The sequence below is a fragment of the Leptodactylus fuscus genome, chromosome 2, assembly GCF_031893055.1.
Source record: "Leptodactylus fuscus isolate aLepFus1 chromosome 2, aLepFus1.hap2, whole genome shotgun sequence".
Taxonomy (NCBI): Eukaryota; Metazoa; Chordata; class Amphibia; order Anura; family Leptodactylidae; genus Leptodactylus; species Leptodactylus fuscus.
This window is the reverse complement of record NC_134266.1, coordinates 236,077,927-236,092,634: the sequence shown is the minus strand read 5'-3', so window position 1 is coordinate 236,092,634 and position 14,708 is coordinate 236,077,927. Positions and strand designations below refer to the sequence as shown.

Sequence of the window (14,708 nt, the reverse complement as noted above, 5' to 3'; positions counted from 1 at the left end):
CCAGTTATACTTGTCACATCCAATTTTTTCAGACAAATACTTTACATGCAACTTATTGTCTCATGTCACTTTAATCCTTGAACAGTCTGCTAATCCCAATCTTATTTTTTAGGGTGCTCGTGGATTTCCCGGAACCCCAGGACTTCCAGGCGTAAAAGGACACAGAGTATGTATTAGACTTTAGAATTATGGTTTAATATAAAATACAGAATACACTAGAATACTTGAATTACAAGTAGTTACTCACTCTCTAATGGGAATCTACTTATAGTAATATCTTATATTTCTTCTTATAGGGTTACCCAGGTCTGGATGGCGCAAAGGGAGAGTCTGGTGCTGCTGGAGCCAAGGTAATGTCCTGTTTATAAAAGAGTGTCCACTACTCCATGTATACAGTTGGGTGGACTTTGGTTCCTATTTGTTTCTGCATGGAATGTGACTACAACCCATCTAGTATAATGTAATTGCTTTACTATAGAGCATATGCAATTGGCAATAAATTATACCCAAATTATGCTCAATATATCAATATAAAAACTCTATAAATATTACTGGGAAAAAGGAATACAATTAGTTCTAGAATAAAATGCCTCCATCCTCTATTTCTGTTTATGCCATGACTACTTTGATACTTCTCATGTTTTATATATGACTGGTATCTCCTGACTCACCTTTCATTTTTCTTCCCAACAGGGTGAAAGTGGTGCTGCTGGTGAGGCTGGTGCTCCTGGACCAATGGTAAGTATTCTCCTTTGGCAGAGAAGAAGTTGTAGATGATGATAGGTTTTCATCTGTAAGAGCCAATACATAATAGTATGTGCAGATGTTTCCGTCCTTCAGTTTAGTGCAAAATAGGAACTCCAATCTCTCATGAAGCCAGTATACTATATTGAATAATACTATATCAAAAATGTTAACAGGCTGCAATTCACAACACAACCACTAGATGGCCATACATAGACACATGCATAACATAGACATTGTGGTACAGCCTGTTGTGAAATCATGTTGTTTTGAAGAGCTGGTTATCTTCTGACACTCATATTTTGACATATAAAGCTAAGGGGAAATGTAAGGAAGGACACATCTGTATGGGAGGAGTGCAGTTGGTTCATCTGTAACTTAATAAAGTTAGCCATATATCTCAGCTTTGATGGACTTGACCCTATATTAGATATTGCTTGCAGGGTTATTGACTCATATCTTCATTTCTTTTAGGGTCCACGTGGTCTCCCTGGTGAGAGAGGACGTCCTGGACCTTCTGGTGCTGCTGTAAGTATTAAATTGGGCTAAATATAAGAATTTTCTCATTTTAGAGTCTATTCAAATGTTGCAAATCAACTAGTAGGTGTCAAGAATCACTTATTATAGTCATCATCACACAAGTCTCAAATATCAATGAAAAGAACTATATGGATACTCATTAAAGAGGAACTTTCAGCTTTCCTCATATGTCCGCTTTAGTAAATATTGGTATTCCTCATAAAATTACAATTCTGGAGAATCTTTTCTGAGGACACTGTGTTGAGTTATTCCACCTTGTGATTCACCCAACACACAGGGTGTTACTAGTTGGAGATTTGTCCCTACAGAGTCTGACACTGTCCAAACGGTGCTGACAGTCAAGGGCAATGGTAACTCCTACTTGTCCATTTATATATAAATTTGCAGGAGGAATAACAGAGGAAATATTTACTAAATCAGACATATTAGGAGAGTTGACAGGTTGCCTTTTAAGGGTTATATTAAGGACACTCTGGGGCCTACATGCGCAGAGTTGTCTTCCTAGGTGCCCTTTTGCCTTAACTGAGACTCCAAGACTTTCTTCAGAGCCGTGTCCAGGCACCTGAGCTGTAATTGTAGGCAGAATACCTCCGCTACGCTTCTGGGATCTCTTCTTAGATTACAAGTTTTTGTATCTTTGAAGTCACATCTGCCAGAAGAACCTGACATGACTTGCATAGTGAAAACAATTAAAAGTGTGAACAAGGATTATGTTTTCATTCAGTCTGCCGCTTACATGTACAGACTGGCAGATCATCACTCACAGGCAAACATGGATAGAAAATTTCTATGTAAACTTCCGAGTTTTATGCAAGGTTGATACAAATCATAATCCAAGCTTAACTTAATTCCAAGCAAAACCACAATTGTGTGATGAGGTTTACTATGTACATATAGGAAAGCACTTATAAGATAAGAAGTAGACCTGATCGGTGTCTATTCTTAATCCCCTGAGGAGGAGCAGGCAATGGCTGCATTTCTAGGGTGGCCTCTGTTTAGGCTTGTCTCCAACATTCCTCCTCCATAGCTTACCTTGGCTCACAGCTGCCCTGTAATAGCCCTGATAGTTCACACTGAATGTCATAGTGACAGAGCCTTGTCTACAGATTCTTCATCTACCTCAATGAACTTGAAGACACACAGTATAAGATGCCATACACCAATAGGAGCTGTCGGACAAACACCCAGTAGTTGTTCCTCCTGAGTCCCCTACCCTTTGGCTCTGCCAAGCATGCATGAATTCTCTATAGGTACAACAGAATACGCTGCTGCCAAACACCTCTGGTGTCAGCTTATCTCCTGCGAGAACAAAATATCGGACATGTTGAATTTCAGCTTGTTTGATACTTCTTTTCCCACAATGTTCTGCCTAGGAGAAACTGGTACACATTTACAAGCTGGCCAGTCCTGACCCAATTGAGCTACATTGCTATAATGTGTAGAGACATCTTTACAATGAACCCTAAAAAATGTATCAGGTGAAGGGTTCAAGGAAAGGCAAAGCACTATGATAATGTATCCGTGTGTCCAATGAAGTATTACCAATACAATAGAGGGAGTGCACACAAGTCAGTATAATAGTATCTAGTACAGTAAGGCTATGGCCACAAGGGACATATACTCTGCATATATTCCATGGTGCAATTACATGTGCAAATCTACAGTAGCAGCAAAGAGGATTATACAAATATCATCTACGTGCTGCATAAAATGGACTGCAGTGCGGATATTACAGTCTACCTTCAGCTATAAAGAAACTTTTCATACATTAAAAGTGCAAGTGAATATAAGAAACTTTGTAATATAATCTATTATAGAAATCTGTTTCCTTCTGCACTTATCAGACTGAGCTGTATTTTACATGGAGGGGAGGGGGAGATATACAAATAATTGCAGCTACTAAACTCTATGCACTACTATTTTCAGGATAAGACTACCACTGCAATAAATCAATTAGCAGCCCCCCCCTCCTCCATAAACTTTATATAAAGAAGGCAGAAGCTTCATAAGTGGAAAAGGATTTCTTTAATATGATATATTACACAGATTCTTATAATATATATATCTAAATCAGCAGCATGTCTCTTTATGCTACAGGTTGTCACCATGGCTTTCATTCTTTGCAATGCCAAGTGTGAAATCTGAGACAAATCTGCAGCCATGTTACTATGAATTCAGCATCAAAACACACTATTTGGAAATCTTTTTGCAGATTTTGAAGTCCTCTATGGACATGCCCTAATACTGGTGATTGTAAATATAGCTACCATTATTTGCTGCCTACCTAATATATAAAAGACACAACACAGAACACTCAAGGTCTTCAATATGTCTCAAGTCCTAAGATACAGTGAAAGCAGAAAGAGCAGGGCTGGTATTTGGGAGGATAACAAAAGGAGTAATTGTGGAACATCCCCCACCGCCCCCAGGGCTCTTAGTAATAAAAAGAGTAAAAAAGGTGTCACTTGAAGTCACTTGAAGTGTTTCTGACAGCTTTTTACTAAACAAATGTATGCCATGATACAGAGTAAAGGGAAAGCACATTGCTGATGTATATTAAGAAGTAGAATAAAAAGCAGAAGATTAGATGAATGCATTGAAATAGGATCTGTCTAGGTGCATCACTATGGCAGATATGTCCAAAGTACATCTATTATGATCTATATGACCTTCACATTCTTTCCACTCTCTTGAATGTCTCTGTACATGCAGGTGTTCAGGAATGTCTGCAATGTCACATTTCATCCACAGGATGGCATTATAGAGTGTTTAGTACACACCAAATACTGGGATCTACATAACGTGGTTGGGTGTAGTGCAAGATTTCTACCACTGAGTGGCAGTATTGAGTCAGTTCCTGCTTGTAGTGCTATAATGTGCTTCATTGCATTGTTGACCATTTGCCCAGACTATTATTTCCCAACCATTTATCATAGCATGTTACTCATAGCCTTTACATCATATGAATCCATGTATATTGCAGCATATATGCTATTGAAAAAAAAAATGACTCTACTGGCAATCTCAGCAAAAATGCAAAATGTGCAATGTAACATATCACCAGCAGGTGTCACTGTATATGAACTGTGAATAGCTGTATTTGCAGTCCCCAAGTCCTAGCATAACGTTATCTGATAATACATGATTTATTGAGTTGGAGGTATGTCTGTCTTTATGGTCTTGAGACCACAGAATTTAAGGAATGTAGCTGTCCATATTGAATTATAGTATACAGATTCAGGGTATATCATAATAGATAAACTATATATTACTATTCTAAATGTGTCCCTTGTAATTTGAGTCTAAATGTAGATTTTACATCTTTCAGTAATAAATCATGTTCAGTCATTTACATGTACTGTGGTGTGGTGGATTAGCGGATAGGCCTGTTGCCTTGCTATGCTGAAGCTATTCATTTCATTCTGACCAGTTCCCTCTCTGTACTGTATATGGCATGTGTTATGTAAAGCTGGCTCTAGTATATGGTTTATTTTCTAAGCATCGCTACAGATTATGTTGGTGCTATAAAGCTTATTGGTTATTAAACTAGTACAATGTAATGTTGTATAATATATTATATAATGTTTAATATTGTATAATACAATGTAACAATGTAATTGATACTTACCATGTATTTATATGTCTCTTTCAGGGTGCTCGTGGTAATGATGGTCTGCCCGGTCCCGCCGGCCCACCTGTAAGTCATCCAGTCCTTATTTTATATAGATATCACTTTGCTTTCTGAATGACACAATACACCAGATAAATTATAGTTTAGTAACAGCCATTCTATATTACGCTATAGAGTCTAATTGCTAATTGACCTCAAATAGATTGATTGTAGTTGCATTAAAATCCTCCAGTAATTGTGTGTTTAGTTACATTGTATACTGTGCGGTTACATTGTATACTGTGCTAGCTCAGCTCTCATTTCCTTTACAGCTGTCAAAATACTTAGGGCTACACTGAGACATTTCGCTGCCTCTAAATCTCTGACATTCTCTTCTTGTTTCCAGGGACCTGTTGGCCCAGCTGGAGCTCCTGGTTTCCCTGGTGCCCCTGGCTCTAAGGTATGTGTCAACTTATAGTCATGTGTCAGTCAGAAATTATACACTTGATATAAGGCTTACAAGTTCACAGGTCTGACAGGTAACTGAACTGCCTAAAGGATCAGCGAACTGCACTTAAATAATGAATATGACACCATGAATGTGGAATGAGTTATGAAATTATAATATACAAATGTAAGAAACAGATCTGTTATTTATATGGGTTATTAAACATAATAGTATACTCAAGTAACAGGATAAACCTGATACATATACAACATGTTGTACAGAAAAAATGCTGTCACATATGCTGTTATATTCAGCAGAACTGCATTGAAAAGTTGTATAAACTTCTAGTAATGACTACATAAATTATATAGATAATATAGCACCCTATGGCATGATACTGGAACAGAGTAGCATGCAGTTATTACCCGCCACCATAGCCATAATACAAGATAAAATTAGTAAAATACAGATAGACAATATTAAGATAAAAATATTATAGCAAATAAAATGTGCACAGTAAATACCATACACATTGGCGATACAGGGTCTGCACCAACAGGGATCCTAAAGATACACAAAATAGGTAATACCTACAAGCACTAAGGTGTAGGATTTTTAACTATAGTGCTTCATACCCTCAATTTATTTAATATGAAATTCCCATAACTTGTGATAAAAAACACATTACAGAATTGAGCAGTAATAGGCCAAAAATGTTGGGGTCACTGCTTACCAAAAAAGGTTAATCTGATAGCTGGCAATGAATCCTTATATCCTTACCATATATTTGAGCTGGTAACGGATAATGGTAAGAGCTGCCAATATAATAAGAGTTACTAATATAATAAGAGCTGCTGATATGATAAGAGCCACCAATATAATAAGAGCTGCCAATATGATAAGAGCCACCAATACACCTCCAGGACCTGCAGCTTGAATGAGGAAGGTACTGGCAGGTATCTATAGCAGGGGAGAAGACACAATGATAAATGTGTCACAAATTCCCAATTACTTTTTCATGTATTTTCTATAAATAAAGACAATATCAAGACCTCATAATATATAGATAAGTGGACTGCTGACTTTTCTGGAGCATCTTGTCTTATGTCCCTATCCTCTGTTGTTTCTCCTGGGTGTTAGAATGATAAGAAAAGATGCTCGAGAATTGTTATATTATGGGTCAGACATATAATACATCATACAGTCAGGAGAGATGGCCAGTCCTCTTTAATAAGACATTGACCCTACACCTGGCTGGTCCCATGGCACATTTCTTAGAGCAGAGCAGCGGGCAGAGAGGTTCAATCTAAGGACAAGAGAAGTATGAAGAGGCCGGGCATACTTTTATACAAGCCCCTTGAAGAAAACTCAATAGGAAGCTCTGTTATTCTTGCTCTGAAGTTCTTATTCCCAGGAGCTTTAGTTGCACCAGTTGCCTGGACAACTAGAACGCACAGGGGTCCAGCCTGGAATTTTGATAAACAGGGCCCTTTGTGAAGAGGAGACAGGAAAGAATGCACCAGTGCATGAATAACACAATGACCCTACATTCTGAATACTGAAAGGAAGCACGTAGACACAATACATACAATACTAGCCCTATGATGCTCAATACTCAACTCCGACTATCTGCATTTAGTTCATATGTTATGCTCATTAACTAATAGGCTTCCCCTGAGAAATACCCCAGGACTAGAAGAGACTAAGAAGACTAGAAAGGTTCTATAGACAATGACCAAGGGATAAACCTTCCCGTAAAAAAACTACAATCTAGCTAAGACAATATAAACTTAACAAAGAAGAAAATCACAACAGCAACAGTAGTCTATAAGTAGATTACTTACATAGAACTTCTATATCTTATATTAAAATGCAAAATATCCAGCCAGCCACTAGGTGGCAGATGTGGAAATAATACATTGTATGCACAGAGGTCCCTATCTATCATACAGATATTTATAAGTAAAATGATATTTTATATTATATTATTGCAACATCTCTTTAGAACCATGTGTTCATATATATTATATATAGAAACATCACTATACAATAGGATAAAGAGAAATAATCTCATAATAATAATAATAATAATAATAATAATAATAATAATAATAATAATAATATTGTAATAAATAAATACTACACAAAATAAATAATACAATATATAAAAATATAATATACACATCTGATGCACATCCCAACAGTTTTCTGTTATTAGGTTGCATAGCAGCTGATATACTAAGCTTGATATATTTGATAATAGTAATAACATCATCATCATTATCACCATCATACATTTTATTACTATATGTTGTGGATATGTGTCACTATAATCACCCATTTCTTGTTGGCAGGGTGAAGCTGGTCCCACTGGTGCCCGTGGTCCTGAGGGTGCTCAAGGTCCCCGGGGAGAGTCTGGAACACCTGGATCACCTGGACCCTCTGGTTCTCCTGTAAGTTTCTTTAATGATAATATTAATCAAAAATTTATAAATCAATATAAAAATTGAAATTATTCAAATAAAGAGGTAGATCGAACAATCTTCTATACAGATGTGTCCCTCCTTATCTTTGCTCTTAGCTCCATATATCCTGCAGTGTAGGGCCTGAGATGATCAGCTTTTCCAAACACATGATTTTGTGATGCTCTGTCACAGGATATCTACTGTATGTGTGGCCACCCAGTGGTTCTAGCATGCATTGCAGCCTGTACATTGCATCATGAAATATTGTATTTATGAGAGATTGGTACCAAATTGAAAATAAGGATAAGGTGGACACCTCCTTATGTAGATAGCAATGATGTCAGTGCTGGTAACCTGTAGTTACTTATAGATTGTGTTCATCTAACACTGTCTAGTATCAGGTTACTTCAAGTGTCAGCTTATTTACTAATGGTGTTGATTGGACCTGTTGGTCAAGAGTGGTACTGCAACTAATTTCTGTGCCTCCAAGTAATATATTAGAATACAGAAATTTACTAGATAATCTCTTTTCTTAAACTAATGGAAGATTATGTTATTCTATGACCACAAAGTCAATTAACAGCCCATTCCCCATACAACAGTCCATAGATACAATATAAAACTCATGCATTTCTCTATACTTATTTGAGACATTTTATCCAAATTTATCTGAAATTTAAAGTTTGATTTACTCAGCTTAGAAAATTGTTAGACATTGTAAATGACAGATAAAGTGTGAAAAAGTCACACAATGTATAGTTATACTCATCCACCTGTATATACCTGTATATGTAATCTATTGGACTAATGAATTGTGTTTGTTCTTGTTTTTAGGGTAACCCTGGTACTGATGGTATCCCTGGAGCTAAAGGTTCAGCTGTAAGTAATACAAGATTTATACATAATAAAACACTAAATACCATTCTACAGCAATATATATGTATGTATGTATATATATATCTTTATAGTATTACGCTATGGTCTTGGTAGTTTATACTTCTCATATACTAGTTAAGTTTAATGGAAAGATACTTCAATGCAACAAATAAATAACATTTGTAACATTTTCTATATTAAGTGTGATATACAGGTGTCTGACAATACAACATTCTTTGTTTTGTGCCCTTCCATAGGGTGGTCCTGGTATTGCTGGTGCTCCTGGTTTCCCTGGCCCACGTGGTCCACCTGGGCCTCAGGGTGCCACTGGCCCTCTTGGTCCCAAAGGTCAACAGGTAAGTTACTTCTACAGAAGCTTATTTCTCACTCTGTCTGTTGTCCTAGACTAGTATTATGAAAGGTCTCGAGACAGTACTAACAATTCTAAGGTAGACTTATAAGGTCATTTGACTAATGAACATGATGTCACATGGCAGTGAAATATCTCATCTAGGGCGATCTCGGGTAGTGGACCCCCACTCTTATCATCACTTGAGGGCCTGTCCTAAGGATAACTCATCAACTGATAAAACCGGGAAAAATCCTTTAACTTCAATCAACTAAATGGGCAGAAAGAAATATCTAGATATAATATGAGTTTATCATATAGTTAATAATTTATCTGTAACTCATCCTAACACAGTGGGGGGTAGGGTCTACCATTCTATAGTAATCTCGTCATGTAAATTATTGCTCCGGCTTAAGTAAGAAAAATACCGTATCTTATACCCACCCAACCAGTTTGACTGCTATGAGATTCCTTTTTGTAAGGAATAGCAAACTGGCATGCTTTTTCCCCATTGGTGGTAATACTGATACTCTAGTACTATACGTAGTATATATAGGTAAGCCATAAGATATAACTGTGAACATTTACCTCTTGTATCCAATAACCAGTAAAGTATCTACTAAAGAAAGACATTGATTGACTAATGAGTTTCTTGTCTTCATTGTAGGGTGACCCTGGTGTTGCAGGTTTCAAGGGTGAACAAGGTCCCAAGGGTGAAATTGTAAGTATTGTTTGAGATGACTTTGCCAACACAAAGGTTACATTGAAATGCTAAGTGATGTTTGGTTCACAATAGTCCCCATCATTCATGGAAAAAACTGCATAACATATGTTTCAGACTGAGTCACTTCTTGTAGCATAAGTGTAGGCCCGTAGGATAATTCATTGTTTGCAATGAGTAGATTACTAGTTAGTAACCATTACTATCTAGTAACTAGCTATCATACTAGATTATTAGCCAATACCTCTCACATCTAGCCCACATGACACAGATTACTACTCATACATGAGTCATTTTGCCATTACCACTGTTATCATTTTCTTAGTGGGCAAATAATTTATTGGTAGATAACATTATTACTCATAAATCCTGTAATGCAACACTATCCATAACACTATCCATAGAAGTTACAGTCATAGCAACAAGTCTTATGATTTATACTGTGACTAAGCCTTGTATGCAATACTGATATAGATTTCATCTTGTTTTGTAGGGACCTTCAGGTCCTCAGGGAGCTCCTGGTCCAGCTGGTGAAGAAGGCAAGAGAGGTGCCCGTGGTGAGCCTGGCGCTGCTGGTCCAATTGGTCCACCTGGTGAAAGAGTAAGTTCTGAGTCTTAGAATTAGGAAATTGTCAGCTCTTTTATACATCCCTATCTGTCCACATATCAAGAGTCAACCAATCATAACGGCAATGCTTTAGAAACTCATGGGACAGATCATAATGGGGAAAGAAAGTTTTGGGCATCTCGAACTCCATTATGTCCTACCTTTTGTTCCCTGGAAGGTTTGCTAACATCAAAGGCATTTGCTTTCATGTTCTCTCGCTTTTGAAACCACATACACACAAGAGCGCAGGTGTATAGGGAGTTGGGAGAGTTAGCTTTTGTCTGAACAAGATGTATGGGCAACTTTAAAGACTTAATAAAAAATAACACTTATGGAAGTGACCGATGGGCATTCCAGTACTTTTCCTACATTTGCTATCTCTGAGTCTTCTACTACTTTTCCAATATTTGTCACTTCGCTCTTATTGATTGAAGTTACACATCACCCATCACCCCTAATACAGTATATACACTATAGTATTACTAGACAGTAACTTACTATATCTACCAACCTTCCATGCTGTATGTACCCATGCCTTTAAGACATGTGACTTACATACCACAACTTCATAAAAGACAATAGTATGTTTACTAGTAGCATAGTCACTAGAAAAACTGCCCAAATATGTGTATTTCAGAGTGGCCCATTGGGTTATTCACCTTTAGGCTCAATATTGGTGCCTTTGATGTTCTATAGTATCCAACACTTTTTCTCTTAAGAAAGGGTGCCATACCTGATATGAGTCTCTTACACCATAAAGTTATATATGGGCCATTGTGTACTCAGCATTGTGTCCTACAAGTGATGTATACAGTTTTAACTATATAATTACTGTTTAGGCTAGACACTTGAACCATGTACACACTAAACACGCCATGGTTACAAGATGCATTGGCTCATCATGGTTCTCCTAACATCTTTGTAGTTCTTCTCTCATAACTACTAAGTAGATGCAATAACCATATCCATCTTCTTCTACCTCCAGGGTGCTCCTGGTAACCGTGGTTTCCCTGGTCAAGATGGTCTTGCTGGTCCAAAGGTAAGTTGAAATGTTTTATGGTTTACAAATATTATTATCTAATATCCCACTACTCTATATGTAAAATAGATATAATCTAAATGGTGCCAAACATGTTATCATAGTTTGGCTGCCCAATTGTAAGGATAAGTTTTTGTTACATTAATTTTAATGCCATTGCAATCTTTTTACTTTTAGGGTGCTCCTGGTGATCGTGGTGTCCCTGGTCTTGGTGGTCCAAAGGGAGCTAATGGAGATCCTGGTCGCCCTGGTGAACCTGGTCTTCCTGGTGCTAGAGTAAGTGAGAGAAAATATAACAATGAGAAGATTTGTTTATCCTGTCTTATGTTTAGAAAGTGTAAACTTAGACTAGGTAGTGTAAAGATTTGCAAACCTTATTAAAATAGGTCACGCTAGGTGATAGAGTTGGCGCATCCTTGGACACTTTTGCATAACTATGAGTTGGCTACAAAATTTTGGAGCAATCTTGATGCACAGGGGTGGATTTAAGTCATGCCCCTTTCCAACTAAAGCACACCCCTTCCAGACTCCTAAACACCAATACATGTACAAAGCATATATGCTAGTGTTTTGGTACAAGTTAACCCAGAAGCTTAGTAAATCTCCTCCAGTGAAATTTTGTAGACCTTTTAAGAGAATTTGGACTTTGCAGTCGCAGGTCAAAGTATCTACATAGCCTGCCATTAACTTGATGTACCTTGCTGGCATCTCCAAAATCTCATTAAGCAAGACCATATTTATCTACTATACCAGGGAGACAAGTGTAAAATGCACCACCATCCAAGGGGGCAGTGGAGTAGAGCCCAACATACTCATATACCTTCTATGTCCTAGACTAATTTTGTATGTCTGTGGAGTAAAGGATAATTCCACATTTTATTATGTCACCTTAAGTCTATTTCTTAAGGCTTTGACCCTTATGTAACATTCTGGACTGATGACAGAAAAGTAATACAAATCCTTAAACCACCCTCAGAAGTAATTCCCATACATTGTCTGCACAAGACTTGTTGCAATAGAATATATAATATATAAGTTTCTCACCAAGTATTTTTCACCCCACAGGGTCTCACTGGTCGCCCTGGTGATGCCGGTCCTCAAGGAAAAGTTGGTGCAACTGTAAGTAAAAGATTTCTCACAAAGAGCTCAAAGTAATGATCAAATATTAATTAATAATAAAGTATTCAATATATTATTGTCAATACATAAAGACTTGTGTTCATCACTTTTAGGGTGCTGCTGGTGAAGATGGTCGTCCTGGACCTCCTGGCCCTCAGGGTGCTCGTGGTCAGCCTGGTGTTATGGGTTTCCCAGGACCTAAGGGTGCCAATGTAAGTTGCCTGCCAATTATGTAAACATAAAAATTAATAAAACCAAAATATGGCTCATCCTCGAAGTATAGTAGCAGAAACTCTGTCTAACAGAGTGGATAACAATAATCTCTGATTATTTGGACGATTTGGGAGAAATAGCTCGGAAATGTAAAAATGTAAAATAGTCATCCTAAACTGGAACCATTTAAATTACCTTATGCCCATAGATACAGACATCTTCCTCATTTCCACATATACAATCACAATAGCAAACAAGTGAAAGGAAATGTCCAAGGGTAATGGTAATGGTGGCCATGGTGGCATCTATAAATATCAGCAGTGATGCACATTATATCTTTGGTGCCTTTCCTGCTCTGTTGTGGACGCTGGACCAGAGCAATGAGATACCTTTGATAATTTCTATAAATCTCACACATATGTAAGCCAGACACAATACTATATATTCTTCCAAATTATAGACTTATTACCACCTTCACATATTATATTACATACATTACATATATTACATTATCCATAGCACTTACATCATCCAGTCTTTTGTTACGATTATATGAATGATATTGACTTGCTTTCACAATATACAGCTATCCAATGACCATTACATATGTTTCATTCACTATAGGGTGAAGCTGGCAAGCCTGGTGAGAAAGGATTGGTTGGCGCTCCTGGTCTAAGAGTAAGCTTTATACCTTGTTTTCTATAGAATAGTCTTTAAAATGTACATTTTATGAGTAATTTCTATTATTATATGTATGTAGTTGTGTTCACTTGAGAAAACTTATATGATAATTTATTCAGTAAAGGTAACATTAAACGCAGATAAGATTTGCATAAGATAATCCAATTTATTACATGTCATTGTAAAGACATTATAATACATCAATGAAGCAAACACCATCCTATTTGGATATTACTATTGTTAAGACAATAAGGCTAATAAGATGATATTCTTTGGTTTTAGGGTCTCCCTGGAAAAGATGGTGAAACTGGTGCTCAAGGTCCAAATGGTCCAGCTGTAAGTACATTTTTATGTCTTCTTTGTCTTACAGGATATGATTTTTCTAGATCTTATTGTGTTTCTGACAAGGCTCTTCTTTAAAATGCAGCAAAATTTGGTATATTTTATCATATCTAGTTTGAGATAACATTTGCTAGACAAGTAGGCCTGTCTTAGCCGGGAAAGGCTTAAGATGCAACAAAATGCAACCAAATGTTGCCATAAAATTCTGGCTTACACTAAGACTCAGATGTTCTAGATTTAGATGTTCCAGTTACTGTGATAAATCTGGACAATTTTGAGACACCAAGGAAATATTAGACAGCGTTAGTAAATTTGCCGCACCTTGCTTCACAGGATATTTTATGGGTTCATCAGTCTAAAATTTAGCAGCTCCATTTGTGTTTATTTTTATGGCCTTGTAGTTCAGGAGAATTATTTTAAGACAAATTTTTAGGGATAGATTATATCTAATAGTGAGGCCTAGTCATTGACATGTTCTCAATGGTGAAGTAGAAGATGCACCAAATGCCATTTAATTTCATCATTCCTATAATTGCTTGCTATCTGATGAAATCACAAGGCATAAAAGCAGAATCCCCATATTAGATATGTTAGGAGCAAGATGAAGGAGTATGTTCTATGACATTCAGAATTACCTAAGATATATCTAACCAAAATTTTATTTTGCTATGGCTAGATTATTATATGCAAAGTTGCACACTTTTCCCCATTACCAATAAAACTCCATACTCCAAAAATTCATCAACTGGATCTCTTTAATGGGAACCAGTACACCTGAAGACCATATTATTGCAAATATTGGTTAAACATTGTCCAGTGGTTATTATAGAGGAAACAAGAAAAGCAGTAGACGGCACAGCTTATACTTTCCCAATGAAACCTATATTTGAAACATACATTGACCATCCAGCTTAAATCTTCGGAGTATGGATTTTAAATTTAAAGAGCAAAAGA

At 36.9% G+C, this 14,708-nt stretch overlaps 1 protein-coding gene across 2 annotated transcripts in view; it reads left to right on the top strand.

The window, feature by feature from the left end:
* The window catches only part of COL2A1 (collagen type II alpha 1 chain), a 43,366-nt gene that overhangs the window by 12,525 nt on the left and 16,133 nt on the right, over positions 1–14,708 (top strand). For both annotated transcript variants that reach the window (XM_075265879.1, XM_075265878.1), the window contains 17 exons: positions 113–166; positions 297–350; positions 694–738; positions 1,219–1,272; positions 4,937–4,981; positions 5,301–5,354; positions 7,697–7,795; positions 8,642–8,686; positions 8,941–9,039; positions 9,700–9,753; positions 10,247–10,354; positions 11,346–11,399; positions 11,577–11,675; positions 12,465–12,518; positions 12,632–12,730; positions 13,356–13,409; positions 13,695–13,748. In XM_075265879.1, coding sequence (XP_075121980.1) covers positions 113–166; positions 297–350; positions 694–738; positions 1,219–1,272; positions 4,937–4,981; positions 5,301–5,354; positions 7,697–7,795; positions 8,642–8,686; positions 8,941–9,039; positions 9,700–9,753; positions 10,247–10,354; positions 11,346–11,399; positions 11,577–11,675; positions 12,465–12,518; positions 12,632–12,730; positions 13,356–13,409; positions 13,695–13,748 — 1,125 coding nt within the window. The remainder of the gene's footprint in view (positions 1–112; positions 167–296; positions 351–693; positions 739–1,218; positions 1,273–4,936; positions 4,982–5,300; positions 5,355–7,696; positions 7,796–8,641; positions 8,687–8,940; positions 9,040–9,699; positions 9,754–10,246; positions 10,355–11,345; positions 11,400–11,576; positions 11,676–12,464; positions 12,519–12,631; positions 12,731–13,355; positions 13,410–13,694; positions 13,749–14,708) is intronic.